The sequence below is a fragment of the Macaca mulatta genome, chromosome X (assembly GCF_049350105.2).
Source record: "Macaca mulatta isolate MMU2019108-1 chromosome X, T2T-MMU8v2.0, whole genome shotgun sequence".
NCBI classification, from domain to species: Eukaryota; Metazoa; Chordata; class Mammalia; order Primates; family Cercopithecidae; genus Macaca; species Macaca mulatta.
The window spans coordinates 160021992-160041930 of record NC_133426.1 but is presented as its reverse complement, the minus strand read 5'-3'; the positions used below and the strand labels follow the sequence as shown (position 1 = coordinate 160041930).

The 19939-nt window shown below is 60.1% G+C and overlaps 3 protein-coding genes across 11 annotated transcripts; 1 reads left to right on the top strand and 2 right to left on the bottom strand.

Moving 5' to 3' along the window:
* Window positions 1-1663: 1663 nt before the first annotated feature.
* Window positions 1664-5981, bottom strand: SSR4 (signal sequence receptor subunit 4). Of its 3 annotated transcripts, none has more exons than XM_077988868.1 (7): window positions 5812-5981; window positions 5391-5471; window positions 3657-3775; window positions 2618-2692; window positions 2334-2423; window positions 2019-2084; window positions 1664-1823 (listed from the first exon to the last, which is right to left on the bottom strand). In XM_077988868.1, the coding sequence occupies exons 1-7, from the start codon at window positions 5819-5821 to the stop codon at window positions 1719-1721; spliced, it is 546 nt and encodes a 181-aa protein (XP_077844994.1). In that variant the 5' UTR covers window positions 5822-5981; the 3' UTR covers window positions 1664-1718. The 3 variants fall into 3 exon arrangements, with proteins under 3 accessions (XP_077844994.1, XP_014984009.3, XP_077844993.1); XM_015128523.3 differs by having other exon boundaries at window positions 5755-5914; XM_077988867.1 differs by lacking the exon at window positions 5812-5981 and adding an exon at window positions 5560-5698.
* Window positions 5810-14915, top strand: IDH3G (isocitrate dehydrogenase (NAD(+)) 3 non-catalytic subunit gamma). Of its 4 annotated transcripts, XM_015128520.3 has the most exons (13): window positions 5810-5900; window positions 9574-9615; window positions 9850-9861; window positions 10133-10230; window positions 10598-10710; window positions 12535-12595; window positions 12715-12847; window positions 13072-13205; window positions 13520-13622; window positions 13727-13873; window positions 14218-14312; window positions 14395-14455; window positions 14720-14915. In XM_015128520.3, the coding sequence occupies exons 1-13, from the start codon at window positions 5820-5822 to the stop codon at window positions 14819-14821; spliced, it is 1182 nt and encodes a 393-aa protein (XP_014984006.1). In that variant the 5' UTR covers window positions 5810-5819; the 3' UTR covers window positions 14822-14915. The 4 variants fall into 4 exon arrangements, with proteins under 4 accessions (XP_014984006.1, XP_077844978.1, XP_077844979.1 ...); XM_077988852.1 differs by lacking the exon at window positions 9850-9861; XM_077988853.1 differs by lacking the exon at window positions 9850-9861 and having other exon boundaries at window positions 9574-9619.
* A 35-nt stretch (window positions 14916-14950) lies between these two features.
* Window positions 14951-19700, bottom strand: SRPK3 (SRSF protein kinase 3). 4 transcript variants are annotated; one of them, XM_028842311.2, is made up of 15 exons: window positions 19536-19700; window positions 19334-19464; window positions 19065-19173; window positions 18848-18935; window positions 18472-18559; window positions 17807-17913; window positions 17567-17732; window positions 17440-17465; window positions 16808-16940; window positions 16479-16718; window positions 16298-16398; window positions 15833-15940; window positions 15687-15756; window positions 15509-15601; window positions 14951-15345 (listed from the first exon to the last, which is right to left on the bottom strand). In XM_028842311.2, the coding sequence occupies exons 1-15, from the start codon at window positions 19652-19654 to the stop codon at window positions 15161-15163; spliced, it is 1764 nt and encodes a 587-aa protein (XP_028698144.2). In that variant the 5' UTR covers window positions 19655-19700; the 3' UTR covers window positions 14951-15160. The 4 variants fall into 4 exon arrangements, with proteins under 4 accessions (XP_028698144.2, XP_077844976.1, XP_014984008.3 ...); XM_077988850.1 differs by having other exon boundaries at window positions 16479-16670; XM_015128522.3 differs by having other exon boundaries at window positions 16808-16937.
* Window positions 19701-19939: the final 239 nt, after the last annotated feature.

The window sequence follows — 19939 nt, the reverse complement described above, 5'->3', positions numbered from 1 at the left end:
GATGACCCCCCTACCCGAGACTCTGCTTAGCAGACAGATCCAGGTCACAGGCAGCCTACACCTGCTCCTGACACCCCCGGCCCCTCACAGTGCCGCTCTCTCTGGCAACTGAGCTGAAGTACTGAGGAGCCCCTACCTCCCAGGCAGGTTTTGGGCCTTCCCTCCTTTTCCAGAGCAGCCTTGGCTGGGCACGGTGGCTCATGACTGTAACCCCAGAACTTTGGGAGGCCGAGATGGATGGATCACCTGAGGCCAGGAGTTCGAGACCAGCCTGGCCAACATGGTGAAACCCCATCTCTACCAACAATACAAAACATTAGCCGGGCTTGGTGGCGGCGCCTGTACTCCCAGCTACTCGGGAGGCTGGGGCAGGAGAATCACTTGAACCCGGGAGGTGGAGGTTGCAGTGAGCTGAGATTGCGCCACTGCACTCCAGCCTGGGCAACAAGAGCGAAACTCTGTCTCAAAAAAAAAAAAACAAACAACAAAAACAGCCTCTCTGGAGATTTCCATTTCTCTCCAGTAACAGCCAATGGGTGACCCAGACATCAGGAGTTTGGTGGCTGATACCAGTGGACTCCCTGACACCTTGGAGTAGGCACTGTCACTGCCTCGCAGCTGAGCAAACTGACTTGGGTCCCATAGCTGGGAAGGGCTCACCTGGGATTTGCACCCAGTCCCTTTGGTCCCCAAGACCCTCACTGCCTCACTGGCCCTCAGTGCCACTAAGGAATGCCATTAGCTAGTCAGGAGCCAGCATGTGCCAAGCTGAAAAACAGGCTGATGGGAGAGGTGCAGGATGAACTGCAAGTGTGGTGTCAGGCCGGGACGCCTGCCTGGTATCCTGAGGGCACGGGTGCTCTTGGGAGAGGGGTCTCTAGGAGGAAGTTGATGTGCCCCTCACAGGTGGGGTTTTTTGTTGTTTTGTTGAGACAAGGTCTCATTCTGTCATCTGGGCTGGAGCACAGTGGTGCGATCATGGCTTACTGCATCCTTGACCTCTCCAGGTCGAGTAGCTGGCACTACAGGCACATGCCACCACATGCAGCTAATTTTTCTGTAGAGACAGGGTCTCGCCATGTTGCCCAGGTTGGTCTCAGACTCCTGACATCAGGTGATCCTCCCACTTCGGCCTCACAAAGTGTGGGGATTACAGGTATGTGCCACCACACCTGGCCATGGGTGTGTATTTTCCCAATATCCCATGAAGGCACAGCACACTGGAAGCAAGGTGGTGTGGTCAGGGTGTGGAGTGTGGAGGGGCTGAGCCCAGACAGTTGCACACCACATGGGCAGGGTGGGGGAACTTGCTGTGCCTGAGAGCAGTGCAGGGAAACCCCTCTGCGTGCAGATTGGGCCCGGGGCTTCCAACACAGGAGCCGTGATGGAGACCAGGCTGGCTGTCTCCCCATGGAGCCTGTGGGGCCACCTGGGGATGAGGTGGCCAAGCCCACTGCCCTCACCAGAACCAGGAGAGAGACATTGGAAGGTGGACACAGGGTTCTGTGGGGACCAGAGGGCTTCACTGGGAGGAGGAAAGGGAGTTCTGGACCAAAGCCTGCCCCTTTCCCGCCTGGTGCCTCTGCTGGCCAGGCAGACAAGGGGACGCTGGGCCCCCAGCTCTCCCGGTCAGGGGAAGGCACAATAACGCAAGCCAACAGCCTCAGGTCCTGTGATGTTTATTTGAAGGAAGCAAGGGCAGGGCTGGGGTGCCACCCTCAGGCCTGGATGTGGCTCTTTGCGCTGAAGGCCAGGTAGTAGATCACAAGACCAATCGCCGCAGCCAGCACCTCAGTGGACACCCAGGGCCCGTTCCAAGTGCCCTGAAAGAAAGGAGATCACAAGCCAGCTCAGGTGGGTATAGGCAAGCAGACCAGCCAGTGCTGGTCACCCTCCACCAGGGGAACCATGACACGCTGGCCAATCACGGCCCAGCAGCGGAGCTGGGGCTGTGGAGAGGATGAGAACCTTCACTCAGCCCAACCACCCCAAAAAGGAGGACGGACCAGGCCGCTCACCCGATGGTCCACGCTGACTGTGAACAGCGGCGGGATGATGGAAATGTCCTCGTTATTCCTCTGAGCCTGCAAGGGAGGTGTCAGGGTCAGGAGTGCCCAGCGTGCGGGGGTGGGAAGGGGAGGGGAAAGAGATAGGAACGCTGGCCAGAGCCCCAGAAAAGGAAAGGAGAGAAATGGACGAGAGACCCTTCTCAGTAGAAGGGGACAGGATTACAGAAAGGCCACCCAGCTCAGGACTCACTGCCAGCGCCTCCCAACCCGGCCCATCCTGCTCCCCAGGGACAGGGGAGCCCAGTGGGCTGCGGGAGCCCTCACCTTCCTGAGGAGGCTGTAGGACTCCTCGTCGAAGAATCTGACTTCATAGGTGCCTGCGTGGGCGCTCTTGTGGTCCAGGCTCCAGGACACCTGGGTTGGGTGTGTTGAGCAGGGTGTGGGCAGAGTGGACATGGAAGGGCCACCCTGCCCACCAGTGCCCACACCGCAGCACTCCAGCAGCCAGAGCCCACAGCCCCTGGCCCTGGTTGACTGGCCACCCCTGGGGCTTCAGGTCACACCCGGGAGCAGGAAGCCCCCTAGCAAGGGAACCCTTGGCCCCTCACCTGATAACGCCCCACGTCCTGGCCTCGGGTGACAGGGAATTGTTTTCCACCGACGTCAGCATAGAGAGCCATGTTCTGGGTGAGGAGACAAAGGCAGGGTCACCTTCTGCCTTCTCTGGGTGTGGGCAGAGGAACCCTGTGTGCTGCTCACACGGCCTGCAGATGGGTAGGCTAGGCCCAGTTGGGGGCTGCAGTGTCCCTGGCAGGAGGTTCCAGGTAACACTCACCAATCCTGTGACTGGCCCTCTGCATCGGTCTTCCCTACGGAGGCACAGGGCTAGATCCCCATGGTCGGACCTAACTGGACGCATAAGAACCCTGTTGACTGTGAGCAGGGGCGGGATGATCAAAAGGGCCGAGTGATTTTCCTGAGTCTACAAGGGAGGTGCTGGGGTCCGGGATGCCCAGTGGGCTGCCCAAGGGGTGCTTTACCCTAAGAGAGCCATACCCAAAAAAAAGGCCCCATTTCCTTCTTTGGACTTTTGGGAACGTAGGTCAGGGGCCAAGGCCAAGGCTCCTCAATCTTGAAGTTAAAACACCCGAAATCCTGTCTCTACCAAAAAATACAAAACTTAGCTGGGCATGGTGGTAAGCGCCTGTCATCCCAGCTACTCGGGAGACTGAGGGGAGAATCTCTTGAACCCGGGAGGCGGAGGCTGCAATGAGCCAAGATCGTGCCAATGCACTCCAGCTGGGGCAACAGAGTGAGACCCTGTCTCAAAACAAACAAAAAACAAAAACAAAGACAAAACACCCACACAGACAAACTGGCCAATGGCAACGAGGGTGGGCTGCCCTTTCTCCCGGTTCAGATACTCATTCGGGACACAGGTTGTGAGCCCAGTGTTACCTCGTGTAGGCACAGCACACAAAGCAGGTGAGGAAGGTGACCTGTCAACACTGGCTAGGATCTGGCATCGCCGTGCCCTGATCTCTCCAGCACCCCAAGAGTTGGAATCTCTGTTGACACGGGTCCCCCATCAACTGGCAGTGAGGAGCACCCCCACCCGCCCTCCTGTCTGAAACCCCACTGTCTCACCTGGACCCTGTTCTTGCATGTCAGGGAGATCTCCACAATAAAGACAGTCTCGGTGGAAATGACAGCGTCAGAAGTGGTGTAGTAGGAAGGGGTGATCTGGGGCTCCAGGCAGGCCTCAGCTGCAGGGAAGAGGGAGAGATGCTTGGGTAAGGCCAGCTCGAGTATCCCAGTCTGAGGGCAGGATGGCCGGGCCCTGCCTCACAGCACGGATCAGCTGAGGACGCACGGGATCCTCCTGTCCCTTCCAGGTGGGATCCAGACAGATCCAAGTGCTCAGTCACAAATGCAGTGGCAAGGTAGGTGGGATGGCTGTGAAAGCAGACTGGAGGGGGCAAGGCCAGCTTTCTGGAGGTGTGCAGGAAGAGCGAACGCGTGTGCTGGGGACAGGTGGGCGCTGGATTCACTGGACAATACATGCCAACGCTTGGACCTATGACACGGAGGCCAGGGGGCCAGGCCAGCCTCCATTCAGAACCACAAACGGCCTGGACGAGTTACTGAAGGCATCCTCAGCAGAGACATCAGGGGTAGGGCTGCAGGCAGGCAATGCACTGCCCCAGCGTTTCCTGAGGAAGTCATCAGGAGAGGCTCTGCTTCCAGAAGCACAACTTGTTAGCTGTGAGAGAAAGGACTCTGCCTTAGCCTTCTCCATAACCACAGAGGCCCACAGGAAAGACAGGCTGCCGCCTACATCAGAGGGTGTGAAACAAAGGCTCCCCAAAATGGGAACGTTCTCAGTCACCAGCTGTCCAAATGTGATGCTCCGGCAGAATGACGGCTTCAGCAGAGGACGTCAGAGAAGGCTCTGGGTCCGGACCAGAGGAGGCAGATCCGTAGGAAGAGCATGGAGGCCGCTCTCAGGGGCCAGATCCTACCAGCCTTTCTGTGTCCTGCCTAAGTTGGGCCTGCTTCCTGTGGCGCAGGGGAGCCCCCGAAAGGGTTTTATGGCCAGGCTTGTCCTCTGGATAAGTCCCTGGCTATAACTCAGGGAATTCCTGAGGGGCAGACAAGAGGGTGCGGGCAGGGAGGCCAGTTAAGCTGGCAAAACGTTGCAGGCAGCAAGGCTACTGGCCTGAAGGACGGCAGAAAAGGGAATGTGCAGAAAGCCACCCCTGTCCAGTCCTGGCCCCCGGGCCCGGGACTGGCTGCTGCAGCCACCTCCTAAACACACTCTGGAGCCTCAGACCCTCATGAACGCAAATCGACGGGACCCCTGGTAGGCTCTGCCGAAAACTCTGGTAAGGGTAAGGCAGGGCCCTCCGGAAAGGCCAGTCTTCGGCCTGGCACTCAAGGTCCTGCGCACCTCTGGCTCCCCATCTAACTCGCCCCGTTCTTGCTCCCTCTCCTCACTGAGGTCCCTTCCTAGCTTATGTGGCTCCTCCAGCCCCGTTTTTGACCGCGATCGCTCAGCACTACAGAGCTTCGTTCTGGTCCGACCCCGCAGGGAGCGGGAGCGGGGACATGTGTCACGTTCCGTGCTGGAGCTGGGGGCCGGGCGCACGGTGGAGACTCCGGGACTCCTCTTCGTATGGGCAGACAAGGAAAAGCCTGGCTGCCGGTAAACGTGCCCGAGGTGCTTTGGTCCCCGCGTCCCAAGGCCGCCTGCCTCTCGGAGGAAGGCCCGGCTCTCAGCGACGGACCCCGAAAAGCCAGACCCCCGCATCCCTCCTCCCCTCAACACCACGTGGGGTGGGTCAGAGGCTCGCCAGAAAGAAGCCCCGACTGGGCCGCTACCTGAGCAGCGGGAGAGGCTGGACTGCAGGAGCAGCGCCAGGGCGCCGAGATATGCCATCGCCGCCATCGCCTCTTCTCTGCCTAGAGGAAAAGAAAACGAGCTCCCATGAACACGAGGGGCAAACGAGGAAGAGCGACGCGTAAGTGACAGCGGCAGCCAATCGTGCACCGAAGGGCCGGGCCGGCATTGTGACGTCTCTGGCAGCACTGACGTGGCCCCTCCCCGAGACAGGGGCCCAGCTGGTCGCGATCCCCCATCAACATGGCGGCAGCGGCGCTCTAGGCGCCGGAAGGGGGCGTGGGAATCGGTGAGACCGCGCGCGTGCGCAGTACCGGGCCCGCGCCGGTCCCCGAAACTTCGCACCCCGTCGAACTCTCGCGAGAGCGGTGTCTGCGTGACGGGACGTGCGGAGGCTCTCACTTTCCGTCATGGCGCTGAAGGTAGCGACGGTCGCCGGCGGCGCTGCGAAGGCAGTGCTCAGGCCAGCCCTTCTCTGCCGTCCCTGGGAGGTGAGCAGGGAAAGGGCCACGGGGCCGCGGCAGCGCTCGCAGGGGAGCGGTGGGGTAGCCGCTCCCGAAGCAGTCTGGAGTCCGATTGGCTAGGAGAGGGCTGCGCGCCGGGGTTGATTGGCCGCCTCCGCTGTCACTGAGGGGATTGGCCGAAGTTGGCCCTGGGCCGGCTCCCCCAGGGCGTCTGCATCGGGTGGCGGGGGGGGGGTTCCGGACGGGCCGGGAGAGTGGGCCACGGCGGCTGTCACCTCCTTACTGTCCTTGAAAGAGCCCTTTGACGCAGTCACTCACGTATCCCGGCCCGCCTTTCTCAAACCGCTTCGGGAATCCGGTTCCGGGACTCAAATTTCTCCATGGGTTCCCGTCTCGTTGACCGCTTTGTCACTTGTCCCGGTGGCAAAGAACCGGACTTTGCCAGTCATACCCCATCCTCCCACAGTCTTAGAGCCCCAGATGCCTTCCCCCCGAGGCGCCTGGAATGGGAAGGAGCTAGGGTTTCTCAGGCTGCGGGGGTTTTGCTTCTGCTTTTCTTGGTCTGCGGTCTTGCGTATTCAGGTCTGAGTCTTTTTTCCTTACGCTTGTTTAAGAAGAGGTTAATTTAGGTCCTAGGTGGGCTGGAAACCATCTGAAGCAGCTGTGAGCCAGCACCTGGCCCTGATGGGTAAGAGGTTTGGCCTCTAGGCCATGCTCCCCCACTGACCCAGTGCGTGGCCTTAGGCCAGTTTCTCCTCTCTCTGGGTTACAGTTTCCCCTTTGGAACCCAGAGGGGAGACTTCATGTTTTCAAAGGATCCTGTCAACTCTGACCTTCCAGAACTCCGTGACTTTGTTGCCACTCACCAGGGACACCTCTACTTGCTGTTTTCTCTTTCTGGCCTCTGGGGGAGATGCTTGTGCCTAATGAAATTCTCTTGACAATGCCGACTTCTCCTACCTTGCTGCTGAAAGGACGGCAGCATATAGTGGCTTTCCAGAGGCTCTGATGGCTCTAGCAGCTGGGCTCCTGTAGGCTCTCGGTGAAGACATGTGCCTCCTCCTTGACCTCCCCTGTGTGTGTGCTTGTGTGTGCGTTGGGGTGGGAGTAGGGGACAGTGAACGGTGGGTAGCTGGGCAGTGCCTTGCCCTGAGATTGATTGTCCTGGGTATGGGAACCCTTACAGAGGAATCCCAGGTCTTGGATCCCACTGATTTGGACGCCATGGGAGAACATACAGCCACCATTGGCACATGGTCCGACAGAAATGTGTCAAAGAGAGAAGCCTCAGCAGGCATAAGATGTGGGGTGTGGATGTTCTTTCTTTCTGTGGAACTATGAAAGGGTGATGGGAGAGCGGGAGGCGTGTGCATATTGCATCCTGCCTCACACCTGGCTCCTTTGATTGGTGGCTTCACAGGGAAGTTGGGGCACAAGGCAGAGCCTTTGCGACCTCCTGAAGGAAGGTGCCTGCATCTGTACAGTACGGTCAGGGAAGTCCATCTGGAGTGCTCTCTGGGTCTTTTGCCAAAGTCCAAAGGAACACCTGGCACAGGGACCGGGTGGCGGAGAGGTTCAGCCCTGGTGGTGATGTTGCCATCTGTGAGGGAGGTCCATGCCCTCAGGAGATTGGCTCGCTGCCACAGCTGAAGCCCAGGAGGAACTACTGCTGGGAGCTGCAGGGGTCCACCTGTGACCCCCCAGGGACACCAGCCTTGAACTCTGACCTGAGGTGCCAGTGGGGTAAAGGGGCAGGTGTGCTATGTAGCACTAGCTACTGTGAGCAACTCACACACCTCCTCTCGCCTAATTTTTCCAGCAGTCACGGAAAGTAGGTACCTCCATTCTGTGAATTTCAAATGAGGCCGTGAAGCCATCTCGAGAGGAGTGGATGGTGGATTTGGACCGAGGCCTCCCTAGTCTCCAGTTCTTTCCTCATTTTCTGATGTGCTTGTTCACTCAGGAAATGTTCCTTATGTCCTAGCTCTGGGCCAGGTACTGTGCTGGGTCCTAGGGTGACAGTATTGGACCAGACTGACTTGGCCCCTCCTCTCGGGCTCAGGGGTTGAGGAGGGAGCAATGCAGTGACAACCTAGGGAGGGGGGTAAGTAGGGCCTTAGGATCCCAGCTCAGTAGCCTTAGGGCATCAGGGAGAGCTCCCTGGAGGAAGATCCATCGAAGCCACCTTCTGCGTGCTTACAAGAGCCCCCAAATAAGATGATTTCAGATGCTGACAAGCGCTAGAGAGAAGACAGAAAAGTCCCGACTGTGCCTGTGGTTGCAGATCCAGGTGCCACACAGATCAGCTGAGCTCCACTCAGGGCTCTGGTCCTTGTGGTCACACTCTGCTAGCCCCTGGCTTGGACTGATGAGTGGTACATCTGCACTGCCAGCGCTTGGGCAAGTGGGCCCCTTGCGAATGCCGGTCAGATACACACAGACAGGGAGAGGTCAGACTCCACCCGAGCCTTCTGGACTTCTAGCAGGAAGGCATGGCTCTTTGGCCAATGGCTGTGATGCTTCTGCCATTGGCTGGAACAGTTTGCTCCTGTCTGGTGGTCAAGTGGCAGGACATCCCCAAGTGGCAGGGAAGACCTTGGCTCTGCCACCATCTCAGGTGTGTTCCTAGGTGGGGCTTCTTCCAGGACAGCAGGTCACTTGGCACCTGGCACATTTGGTTTAGGCAGCTTTGGCTCTGAAGCTGTTCGGCATTTCCAGGCAGGGCGTTGGGGACATTTGGCATCCAGCCGTCTTTTCTGAAGGCCTTCCTAGAGTTGGGTTTCTGTTATCAACTTTCCGGAAATGGCTGGATGTCCCTACACATTTGTTTTCAATTTCTAACGCCGAAGGGCCATTTCCCAGGGGGCCAACAGTACTTGTCTCAGGGAGGCTGGAGGCTGGGTACTACCTTCTTATCTCCCTATTCTGCGTTTTCTGTAGCAACCACATGCTGCTTTTGTAATAAGGAAAAGTGCTCAGCGAAGTGATAACATGACTGTTGTCATGGATCTGTGCTTTTTTGTAATGATTTCTCTGCTGTACCAGGGTTAGTTTGCCTTTTTCGCATGTTACAAACATCGCTGAGCAGGAATAACTGGCCAAGAAAATAATCAGAAGCAAAAAAGAGGAGGGAGGGCAGGGACACGCCTTTTAAGAAATTTTCCTGCCAGGCGCGGTGGCTCACGCCTGTAATCCCAGCACTTTGGGAGGCCGAGGCGGGCGGATCACAAGGTCAGGAGATCGAGACCATGGTGAAACCCTGTCTCTACTAAAAATAGAAAAAATTAGCCGGGTGCGGTGGCGGGCGCCTGTAGTCCCAGCTACTCGGGAGGCTGAGGCAGGAGAATGGCATGAAGCCGGGAGGCGGAGCTTGCAGTGAGCCGAGATTACGCCACTGCACTCCAGCCTGGGCGACACAGCGAGACTCCGTCTCAAAAAAAAAAAAGAAAAAAAAAAGAAATTTGCTGAAGAGCCGAAGGAGGCAGGAGGCTGGAGTGCCTTCTGCTTTCCGGGTGCTCCAGCGGGTCGGCCCTGGGGACAGAGGCTTCGGAGCTAATTGTCTGTTGTGCCCCTGGCAGTGGGCCATGCCGCACAGACAGGGGACCTGCCAGGGCACAGTGGGGACGGTCCGTTTTTCCTTCTAACTTGGCTTTCTGGGCTGGACATCAAACCAACCTCTGGCGTTTGGTCTCTCTGCCAGGTTCTAGGCGCCCACGAGGTCCCCTCAAGGAGCATCTCTTCAGTAAGTACCTGCCCGTGCCCATGCATGTGTCTGTCTCCATGTGGCCGCAGTTGTACGCGTGTGCGCACGGCCTGCGTCCTTTCCTCTGAGATGCGGTCTCCACGGGTTACCCACCCCTCTTCTGGGAGTTGTACTGGCCAGCATCCCCCCGGGAAAAGGCCCCATTTTCCTGGTCACAGCTTTGCTCTTGGAACCTTGGCTGATTATGTCTTCTTCCTTTCTCCTCCTTTCTAGCAACAAACAATTGTGAGTATTCTTCTTTGCCTGTTAGGTATAGGGGGCTCTTAGTTGCTTTGGGGTTGACTAAATTCCAGGTGGGGGTGGGCTGCTGCTGACCCAGAAGCCCTGGATGAGCAGCCCTGTCGGGGACGGGGCTGCCCCAAGTTGGCACCTTGTGACGGGGTGGCCTGTGGGGTCAGCGCCAGTAGGAAGAAGGGAACTGGCTGGAGCCCATGGGGGCCGAGCTGGAGGCATGTGGGATCCCGGAAGGCCCACCTTCACCCTCTGCCTCCCACAGCCTCCGTCGGCTAAGTATGGCGGGCGGCACACAGTGACCATGATCCCAGGGGATGGCATTGGGCCGGAGCTCATGCTGCATGTCAAGTCCGTCTTCAGGTATGGAGCTCCTGGGTCCCCGCCTTGTCCTCAGGGGGCCCTGAGGACTTTGTGCCAAGAGGGGCATTGCGCCCAGAAGCACTCGGTGAGGCCATGGCAGGACTACCTGTAAGCCCAGGCCTTGCGTTGCATGGCCTGTGATGCCGCCAGGCTGGCCTGGGCTTAGGGAAGGTGGCACCAGTCCTGCCACAGTGTGCATTGTGGAGTTCAAGCATGTCCCCATCAGTTGGTGAAAGTGGGCCCAGTCCCTTCTCAGTTAGAGCCAGGTCAGGGCAGGTAGCAACAGGAGAGTGGTAGCCTGGGCAGGCTTCCTGGAGGAGGTGCGGGGAGGGCCTGGGCCAGCCTCCCTGACCCTGCTCTGCCTCAGGCACGCATGTGTACCAGTGGACTTTGAAGAGGTGCACGTGAGTTCCAACGCTGATGAAGAGGACATTCGCAATGCCATCATGGCCATCCGCCGGAACCGTGTGGCCCTGAAGGGTGAGCTCCAGGGCCAGGGGCCAGGATGGGGCCCTAGGTGTGATTCCTTCCTTCCTTCCTCCCTCCCTCCCTCCCTCCCTTCCTTCGTTTTCTTTTCTTTTCTTTTTTTTTTTTTTTGAGACGGAGTCTTGCTCTGTCTCCCAGGCTGGAGTGCAGTGGCGCGATCTCGGCTCACTGTAAGCTCCACCTCCTGGGTTGGCACCATTCTCCTGCCTCAGCCTCCCTAGTGGCTGGGACTACAGGTGCCCGCCACCACACCCGGCTAATTTTTTGTGTGTTTTCAGTAGAGACAGGGGTTCACCGTGTTAGCCAGGATGGTCTCGATCTCCTGACCTTGTGATCCACCTGCCTCAGCCTCCCAAAGTGCTAGGATTACAGGCATGAGCCACTGCGCCCAGCCGCTTACTTGTTTTCTTTCTTGCTTTCTTTCTGAGATGGAGTCTCGCTCTGTCGCCCAGGATGTAGTGCAGTGGTGCGATCTCGGCTCAGTGCAGCCTGTGCCTTCCAGTTTCAAGCAATTCTTCTGCCTCAGCCTCCCGAGTAGCTGAGATTACAGGCGTGTGCCACCACGCCCAGCTGATTTTTGTATTTTCAGTAGAGACAGGGTTTCACCACATTGGCCAGGCTGGTCTCGAACTCCTGACCTCGTGATCCGCCCGCCTCAGCCTCCCAAAGTGCTGGGGTTACAGGCGTGAGCCACCATGCCCGGCCCGCATGATTTCTTTTACCTCCCTCTGAGCTGACTCTTGTGAGGTCCCATGGCTCTGATTTCAGGGCTTGTCTGACTAGAGAGGACCCTTGTGCTTGGAGACTGGGTGGACGCCTCCTCGGGCCTGTTTGCGCTATGATGCTGGGATTCTAGTGGGAGCAGCTGTGTGTGCGCCTGTCCAGTGACAGGCTCCCTCCCACTCCTCCTTCCCTCTTGAGACAGTCATCTCTGCTGGGGTCAGCTTTGACCCTCAGCATCTTTCTTCACAAACCAGGTATCACAGAGATGTAGTTCTGACCCTCTGCCTGGCGCTTCGGGTGCAGCCAGCCTGGGGGTGGATGGCACAGCCCAGGCAGGGATTCTCAGGGCTTCGCTTGAGGTTCCTAAACTGCTTCCATCGCTCATTTTGCACACTCAGCCCATTACCTGCACTGTGTGAGGAGCGTGTGAGCAAAAATGAACCCAGGAGGAGCCCCAGGCTCTGGCAGTCAAGTGGAGGGGCCTTTGTGCCAGCCACAGGGGACCCCTGCACTCAGAGTGGAGCGATCTGGGCGGGGTGGCGCTCACCAGCAGGCGGCCTCTGTTTGGCACCCTCTGACTGCTGTCTCCAGTGGCCACCAGCCTCTGCTTCCCTTACTCCAGGTGCCCTGGGTCGTAGGGCAGGGCCCGGCCAATCTGTGGCCTTCTCCAGGCAGCCCCTGCCTGCCCCTGAGTGTGGTGCCTTGATGCGGGGTCCTGGCAGTAACACCGCCAAGGCCACCTTGCTAGCTCCAGCCTGGCCGGCCACCCTGTTTAATAAAGAGTCGTCACTTTCTGTGGCTCCAGAGCCTGGGCAGGGAATGGCATGGCCGCCTGGCCAGTTGCCAGCCTTTATTCATTTATTGACTTGTTCATTCCACCGCTCAGTGGTTATTCATGGAGCACCTGCTCCACCAGGCACCCTTCGAGATCCCTGAGCACGTAGCCTTGTGGGGCTTAGGCTGGAAGTTGCATTCTAGTGTTCCATGAAGCATTTTTGCTCCCCAAGTCTTCTCCTGACCCTGGCAGACTTCAGCTGCCCTGCTGAGGTGGGGTGGGGATGGGCAGTGCCGCTAAACCTGTGTTGTGTTTTGCAGGCAACATTGAAACCAACCATAACCTGCCACCGTCACACAAATCTCGAAACAACATCCTTCGGTGAGATCCGGGTGTGCGGGCTGGGGGCTCGGTGGGGCTAATGTGGGGTGAGCCAGCGGAGTCTGGCTCCAGTCAGCAACCTGTCAGGCCTAGCAGCCTCTTTCTCTGTCCCCTCCCAGCACCAGCCTGGACCTCTATGCCAATGTCATTCACTGTAAGAGCCTGCCAGGTGTGGTGACCCGGCACAAGGACATAGACATCCTCATTGTCCGGGAGAACACAGAGGGCGAGTATAGCAGCCTGGAGCATGAGGTGTGCATGGGCGGCCCGGGATGAGCCCCCTTGGGGTCAAGATTAAGGGGAGAGCTTAAGGAACCAGGGACAGGCGTACCCTCAGAGGGCAGGGGCTGTGCCCGAGGGAGAAGTCAGAAATACGCAGATGGGGTGCTTCCCACTGTGGCCCCGTCACACCAGCTTGTTTGGCCAGTACCGCTCTTCAGTAGCACATGGATCTCTTCTCCCCATCCCCTCCTCAGAGCGTGGCGGGAGTGGTGGAGAGCCTGAAGATCATCACCAAGGCCAAGTCCCTGCGCATTGCCGAGTATGCCTTCAAGCTGGCGCAGGAGAGCGGGCGCAAGAAAGTGACGGCTGTACACAAGGCCAACATCATGTATGCCCCCTGTCCCCTGACCCCTCTGAGAGTAGTCCAGAAGCAGCTGCAGTGGCCTGCTTGGGCCTGTTCTCAGGGATTTGTGGTCCAAAAGCCCAGCTACCCACCGAGGGGCCACCCCAGGCGAGTGCCCTGTTGCCCTCGAGGCATTGCCAGAGCCCACACTTAGGGGAGGTGGGGTGGGATTCTGTCCATTTTGCTGGTGAGGGACAGGTTAGAATTCAGACCCCAGCCTCCTGGGGCCTCTGCATGCCCCATCCCTCCGGCTGACTTGCGATGGCCAAGCTGGTGTCCTGTTCCTAACCCCTCACCAGGAAACTGGGCGATGGGCTTTTCCTCCAGTGCTGCAGGGAGGTGGCAGCCCGCTACCCCCAGATCACCTTCGAGAACATGATTGTGGACAACACCACCATGCAGGTATTAGCCTGCCCAGTGCTATCCCCCCTGCCCTGGGTGCCCTGGGCTTCTGTCACCCATGCTCCCGAATCTGCCCCTCAGCCAGCCCCCTCTTTGTCCCACAGCTGGTGTCCCGACCCCAGCAGTTTGATGTCATGGTAATGCCCAATCTCTATGGCAACATTGTCAACAACGTCTGCGCAGGACTGGTTGGGGGCCCAGGCCTTGTGGCTGGGGCCAACTATGGCCATGTGTATGCAGTGTTTGAAACGGTGAGTACTAGGGGCAGGGCCGTAGCCTGCCGCCTTTTTCCAGTTCACAGACTTACTGAGGCACACTCATCCCATCGGGTTCGCCCGTTCAAAGTGCATGATTTAGTAGTTTTTTGGATATCCAGGGTTGTACTGCCATCACCACCATGTCATTCCAGAACGTTTTCACCACCCCACGAGGAAAGCCTGTCCCCATAAGCTGTCTGTTCCCACACCCTCCCCCAGCCCCTGGCACCCGCTGATGGGCTTTTGTCCCTGTGGAGTGGTCTCTTCTGGACACGTCACAGGAGCAGAGTCACCATCCTTCTGCCCTCCACCCACTCTCCTTCATCTTGCCTCCCCAGGCTACGAGGAACACCGGCAAGAGTATCGCCAATAAGAACATCGCCAACCCCACGGCCACCTTGCTGGCCAGCTGCATGATGCTTGACCACCTCAAGTGAGTGGCTCCCGGTGCCCCGCGAGCCCCTAGCCAGCCCTCCGGGCCCCAGGGACTGAAGCCTGGCTGTCCCGTCCTCTAGGCTGCACTCCTATGCCACTTCCATCCGTAAGGCTGTCCTGGCGTCCATGGACAATGAGAATGTGAGGTTCCCCTTGCACCCTACCCTGCTGCCCCACGCAGTCTCCCCCTGCAGCCTCCTGTAGCCCACCTCATGCACTGACCGCGGTCCCCAGGGGAGGGTGATAATGGATCCGGCACCACCTTCTGGCCCTTAGCTGGTGCCACTTCCCTCCTGTGGCAGTCCCAGCCCTGCACGCCACGGGAGACAGTGGGTAGCCCCAGGCCACCTGTACAGCGGGGAGTGGCGGGGCCTGGCGTGTGCCAAGCCTGCCTGTGTCCTACAGATGCACACTCCAGACATCGGGGGCCAGGGCACAACATCTGAAGCCATCCAGGACATTATCCGCCACATCCGCGTCATCAACGGCCGGGCCGTGGAGGCCTAGGCTGGCCCTGGGACCTCCTTGGATTCCCCTTCCCACCCCAGCACCCCAGCCAGCCTGGTAGGCAGAGCCCAGAATAAAGCAGCTTCTGCCTAGACTTGACGTGGGCCTCCCTCACTCCAGGCACCGATGTTCAGTCCACGCTTTATTAAGAAAGGAACACATACACTTTCTCCAAGGGCCCACCTGGGGGTCTCAGGCAGAACACGCTCTGAGAGCGGGCCTGGCTCCAGCGTCTCTTCTGCCCTGCGGTTGTGGGCAGCTGGCGCCCAGAAGGGTGGTGAGAGCTGTGCCGCTTTTCCCTCAAGGCATGGAGAGCTGGAGGTGGAGCCGTGGCCGGGCCTAGGGGTTGAGCCAGGGGTGCTGGAGGCAGTCAGCGGCACTGGCCCGCTTTTCGGGGATGTACTCCATCATGGGCAGCAGGAAGGCACTGAACTGCGTGGCCTGCTCTAGGGGCCACTCGTACTTTTCCATGAGCACCTCGTACAGGCCCCAGTGCTTGAGATTGTGAATGTGCCGCAGCTCTCCTGTGGGCAGGCCAGTGGGCGTCAGGCTCTGTCCCTGTCTCCAGGCCTGCCTTCTGCTTTGGCCCTGGCTACTGGGACCCCAGTGTTCCCTCTGTTGCAGAGTCCAAGGTCCCTGTCCCACCCTCCCTGCAGCCACATGGCCTGAGCCTGCCCGGGCCCTCACCTCTCCGGTTGAAGAACTCCCGGGAATAGCGGCCTGAGAGGGCGAAGGCTGGGGGGATGTCCCCCAGAAGCTCCACGATGTGAGCTATGTGGTCTGTGGGCAGAAAGAGGAGGTTGGGGGCGGGCAGGCCGGGAGGCCGGGAGGCTGAGCGGCTGAGCCCAGGGCCCTCATCCCTTACCCTCATCACGACTGTAGTCTTCTCCAGAATGTGGCTCGAACAGGTAGTCACCAGTGGCCAGCTCGAAGGCCTGGAAGGGGGAGGAAGTGAGGCTGCTGGCCAGTGGGCTGGTGGCCCTGGGCACAGGGCAGCCCGGGTGGGCGTACCATGCAGGCTGTGCTCCAGATGTCTGCTGGGGGGCCATATTCGGCGCCAATCAGCACCTCGACGGCCCGGTACTGCCGAGTCTGGATGTCCTCTGTGAAGTGCTTGTGCTGGAGGCAAGGGGAGCCCTGGGGACAGGGGCCAGGGCCAAGGCTGGCCCGCCCCCACGGACTCCTACCCCACCCCGATCCACCTACCCGAGGAGCTCGGTGGGGCTTGCTCTGAGCCTCGGGGTCCCCAGATCTTCCAAGAGGGACAGGCCCAGTGATCTGAGGCTGAGGCCGACCCTTTCCTAATGGCCCCTGCCCTTGGCCACAGCCCCGGTGCTGTTGACTGGGCAGGACCGATGCCCACCTAGCCAATGGTTCATGTGCACTGCAGGCTGGGGCAGGGTTCCCCAAGAGTGGCCCTGTGCCTCCACCCTTGGACCAGGGCCCCCCACTCTGCTCTCCCAGGCTTGCGCGTACCACCCAGCAGGCGTTGCCCAGGTCTGCGATCTTGATCTTGATCTTATCTGCATTTTGGGGCTCCAGGGGGTTCACCAGGAGGTTCGAGGCACCGAATGGTGCTGGAGAAGGCAGAGCGGGGAGACTGAAGTGGTTCGATTCCTGCCAGCCCTGCCTGCCCGCCGCCCGCCACCCAACTTACTGCTAGGTGACAAGAGGCCCCCGGTCTCTCGCTGATTGGATGAGCCGGAGAGGATGGAGCAGGAGGCAGGAGAGAAGAGGGAGCCAGAGAAACCTGAGGTCTGTGAGCCGGGGCTGAGGCTACGACCATCCCCCGGGGCGGGGGAGGAAGAGTCTGGGGAGGGACCTGCTCTGGCGCCCTCGGGGTGGCAACCTGAAGAGGAGGTGGAGCCGCTGCCCCCGTCTAGTCTCAAGCCAGAGTCTAGGGAGACGGGGTGGAGGCAGCTGCTGAGCAGATGCCCTGCAGCCTTTGCTGCGCTCCACGACCCAGCACCCCCTGTGGCCCCTCACCCTCAGCCTGGGTCGTGGCCTCCATGGCCTCCAGTCTCTGCAGGTCCCGCAGCCGCTCCTCCAGCAGCCGCTTCTGCTGTTTCCGTTTGCGCCTCATCTTCTTCCTCTTGTTTTTGGACAGCTTACCGGTCTGCTGTCAGAGCCAGGGTCACCCCAGGGTTCCTGTCGCCCGCCCCAGTCAGCATGAAGTGGAGGTTTCCCTGCATGGCCACCAGGGAAGAGGCCTCTCCGGGCCCCAGGGCTCCCATGGACACCAGAATGTGGTGCCAGCGCCCCTTGGCACCAGCTCCTCACCACTGTCCCTGCCTCCCCACCTGTGGCCCCACTCCCCACAGCTCCATTAGGAGTGGGAGGACCTGACTGGCCCGCCTCAGGGTGCTCTCTGTTCCCTCTCAGCCCAAGCTAAGGCAGCCGGAAGTGGCCACTCGGGGAAGACAGCATCCTTTCACCAAGAGCAGTTTGGGGCATTTGAGCCATCCCGGGAGTCACCCTCCGCCCAGCCACCCGGCCTTTCGGGATGACCACCGTGGGAGTGCATGAAGGGGGGAGTGAAGCCAGTGTGGCTCCAGAGATGGCCTCCAGTTGGCTCGGATGGGAGAGGAGGCATGGGAGAGAGGGGCCCCCCAACTTACCAAGACCTCCTGGGGGGCAGTACTGACTGGGAGTGTAGGTGGGGAGCAGGAGACAGGGAGGAACAGAGACTCAGGCAAGGGTTCAGGCCCAGAGGTCCTGACCCAGCCCCATGTGGACCCTTGGTACCTATGGAGCGGGAAGGGGGTGGCGCCCCTGCCTGTTGCCACTCCGTGGCCTCGGCAGCCAGGCGCCTGATGTAGGCGTCCCCCACACATAGCAGGATGTTCTCGGGCTTAATGTCCGTGTGGATGATCTTGCACTTGGTATGGAGGTAGTCCAGGCCATGCAGCACCTGCGGAGGGTTGCACCTGACCTCCACGAACTCCCCCTCAGGCCAGGCTGGGCAGCCTAGTGGGTGGCACTCACCTGCCTCACGATGCTCTTCACGCAGGGCACGGGCAGGCCCTGGTAGTTGGACTTGATGATCCATTTGAGGAGCTGGTGGCCCAGCACCTCCAGCACCATACACACATCTAGGCCGGGAGTGAAGGGCGGACAGTAGACACCAGCTGCGGCTCAGGCCCCACCCACCCTCAGCTGGGGGAGCAGCCAGGCTTGGGCCATGCAGAGGTGGGGAGGCAGGGCCTCCCCGGGGCAGTCCTGGTCACCAATATGCTGGTGTCGTCGATAGTGTCCCTGTCGCTCTCAACAGGTATACCAGTTGGGATGGTGCATTTTGTGGTTATCCTAGAGGTGGCGCTGGAGAAGCAGGCACAGAGGCCTCTCGGGCCAGCCCACTCCCACGCCAGTTATGCCATAGGGCCTCTTGGCAGTCCCTCAAAGGGAAGGCAGCACCACAGAGGCAGCACCTGCCGTTTGGGGGTGACAGCAACGTCCATGGACCATCAACGCTAACTTATTACTGCCTCCACGTAAACACAATTACCTGGGGGTGGGGTCATGCCAGAGGCTTGCTTTACTGGGAGGGATGCAAGCCCATTGTGTGGATCTGCAGACGGGCTCTAGCAGTGAGGGCCCCCGTTTGCCGGCCCTTGGCTGCCACACTGCTTTGCTCTTCCTGCAAAGGATACGGACTCCATTGACTCCTGAGATCCTGAAGTCATCAATGAGCTGGACAATGGTCTCTCTTTTGGGGTCACTGGGGTCGCTGTCTCGGACCTGGAGTAAAAGCCAAGGGGCCACAGACGGTTCCACCCTGCCCTGAAGCCCACAGCTCCCTTCAGTGTATCCCTCTTCTGCTCCAGCTGGGCCCTGCTGGAAGAAAGGTCGCCAACCCCCCCGTCCCTCACCCGTTCCTCCAGATCCTCCCCCTCTGGCACAGCCAGCTGCAGGCTGCCCCTCGGGGAGCCCCGCCCTGCCCCACAGAGCCCCAGCAGGCCCTGCACCCGCATTGCCAGGCCCCAGGCAGCTCCAGGGGAGCTGGGAGTGGGTAGGGAGGTGCCTCACACATTTCAGGAGCTTGATCTCATCCACAGCTGTCTCCGTGTAATGCCCTGCGCTCTTCACCACTTTCAGGGCCACAAAGCGCTTGCGCCTGTAATACCGAGACCCTTGTAGGCTGTGGCCCTGGCAGGACCCACGGCAGGGATCAGGGTGGCCCCAACCAAACCCAGGGACAGGATCCCAGCCAGTGCTGGGCCCAGAAGGCGAAGGAGGCACTCACTGGATGTCCCAGCAGAGCCAGACAGTGGAGAAGTGGCCCCAGCCCAGTTTGCGCACCACGTGGTACCGCCCATTGAACAGGTCACCAATCTTCACAGGGTAGTAGCCGCCTGCCAAGGGGAGATGATAGATTGGGGTGGTGGGGGTTCTCTCTCCCCTGGGCCCCCAAACACCTCGACCCCATTGGCCATCTGGCCCATGTGGGCCCAGGGCTGCCCTGGGTCCCTTGTAGTGGCCGTCAGGCCGCATGTGCCCAAGGCCAAGCCTCACCCTTGCAGTAATCCTTGGGGTCTTCCTGTTCCTCATCGTCAGAGCCCAGAAGCCCCTGCAGCATCTGAGGCGCCGGCATGGCCAGGGCTAGTTCGGAGCCTGAGGACCCGGGCCCGCAGGAGGCCTGTGAGCTGTGGGTGGGGTGGGTGGGCGGTGAGCGTGAGAGACGCCAGGGGCCCTGGGTGCCTGAGCCGAGCCCTACCTGCTGCTGCTGCTGCTGCTGCCGCTGCCGCTGCCGCTGCTGCCGCCGCCGCCGCCGCCACCACCGCCGCCGCCGCCGCTGCTGCCGCCGTCCCCAACACCGCCCGTGCTCGCGCTCATCCCGGCTGCGCAGCCCGCAGCTCCGGTGCCCCGGGCGGCTGCTCCTGTGGGGCCTGGCTGCGGCCTGTGAATTTATAGCCTCGGCCGGCCGCTGATCTCACCCGCCTTTATAAATAGCCTCCCAGCTGCTCGGCTGTGGGCAAGGTATGCGGCGCGAGGAGGGGGCGGCGCGACGGCGGCCCCAGAGAGCCCGGCCCCCAGGCAGAGCCCCCCTCCTGCTCCAGGCCCGCCCTGGAGGCAGAGGGGGCTACTGCTTGGGGACCAGGGACAACTGGGCCCCCAGGC

Bases quoted from the DNA above. Each gene is read 5' to 3' on its own strand.
- SSR4 (XM_015128523.3), bottom strand. From the start codon at position 5,821: ATGACGGAAAGTGAGAGCCTCCGCACGTCCCGTCACGCAGACACCGCT. The intron at 3,776-5,390 runs GTAGCGGCCCAG...TCTTCCCTGCAG, and splicing joins CAGCCTCTCCCGCTGCTCAG to CTGAGGCCTGCCTGGAGCCC. The intron at 2,693-3,656 runs GTGAGACAGTGG...CTCCTCACCCAG, and splicing joins CATGCAAGAACAGGGTCCAG to AACATGGCTCTCTATGCTGA.
- SRPK3 (XM_028842311.2), bottom strand. From the start codon at position 19,654: ATGAGCGCGAGCACGGGCGGTGTTGGGGACGGCGGCAGCAGCGGCGGC. The intron at 16,399-16,478 runs GTAAGTTGGGTG...TGCCTTCTCCAG, and splicing joins GGGCCTCTTGTCACCTAGCA to CACCATTCGGTGCCTCGAAC. The intron at 15,941-16,297 runs GTACGCGCAAGC...CCTTGCCTCCAG, and splicing joins TGGGCAACGCCTGCTGGGTG to CACAAGCACTTCACAGAGGA.
- IDH3G (XM_015128520.3), top strand. From the start codon at position 5,820: ATGGCGCTGAAGGTAGCGACGGTCGCCGGCGGCGCTGCGAAGGCAGTG. The intron at 5,901-9,573 runs GTGAGCAGGGAA...TCTCTCTGCCAG, and splicing joins TTCTCTGCCGTCCCTGGGAG to GTTCTAGGCGCCCACGAGGT. The intron at 10,231-10,597 runs GTATGGAGCTCC...GCTCTGCCTCAG, and splicing joins CATGTCAAGTCCGTCTTCAG to GCACGCATGTGTACCAGTGG.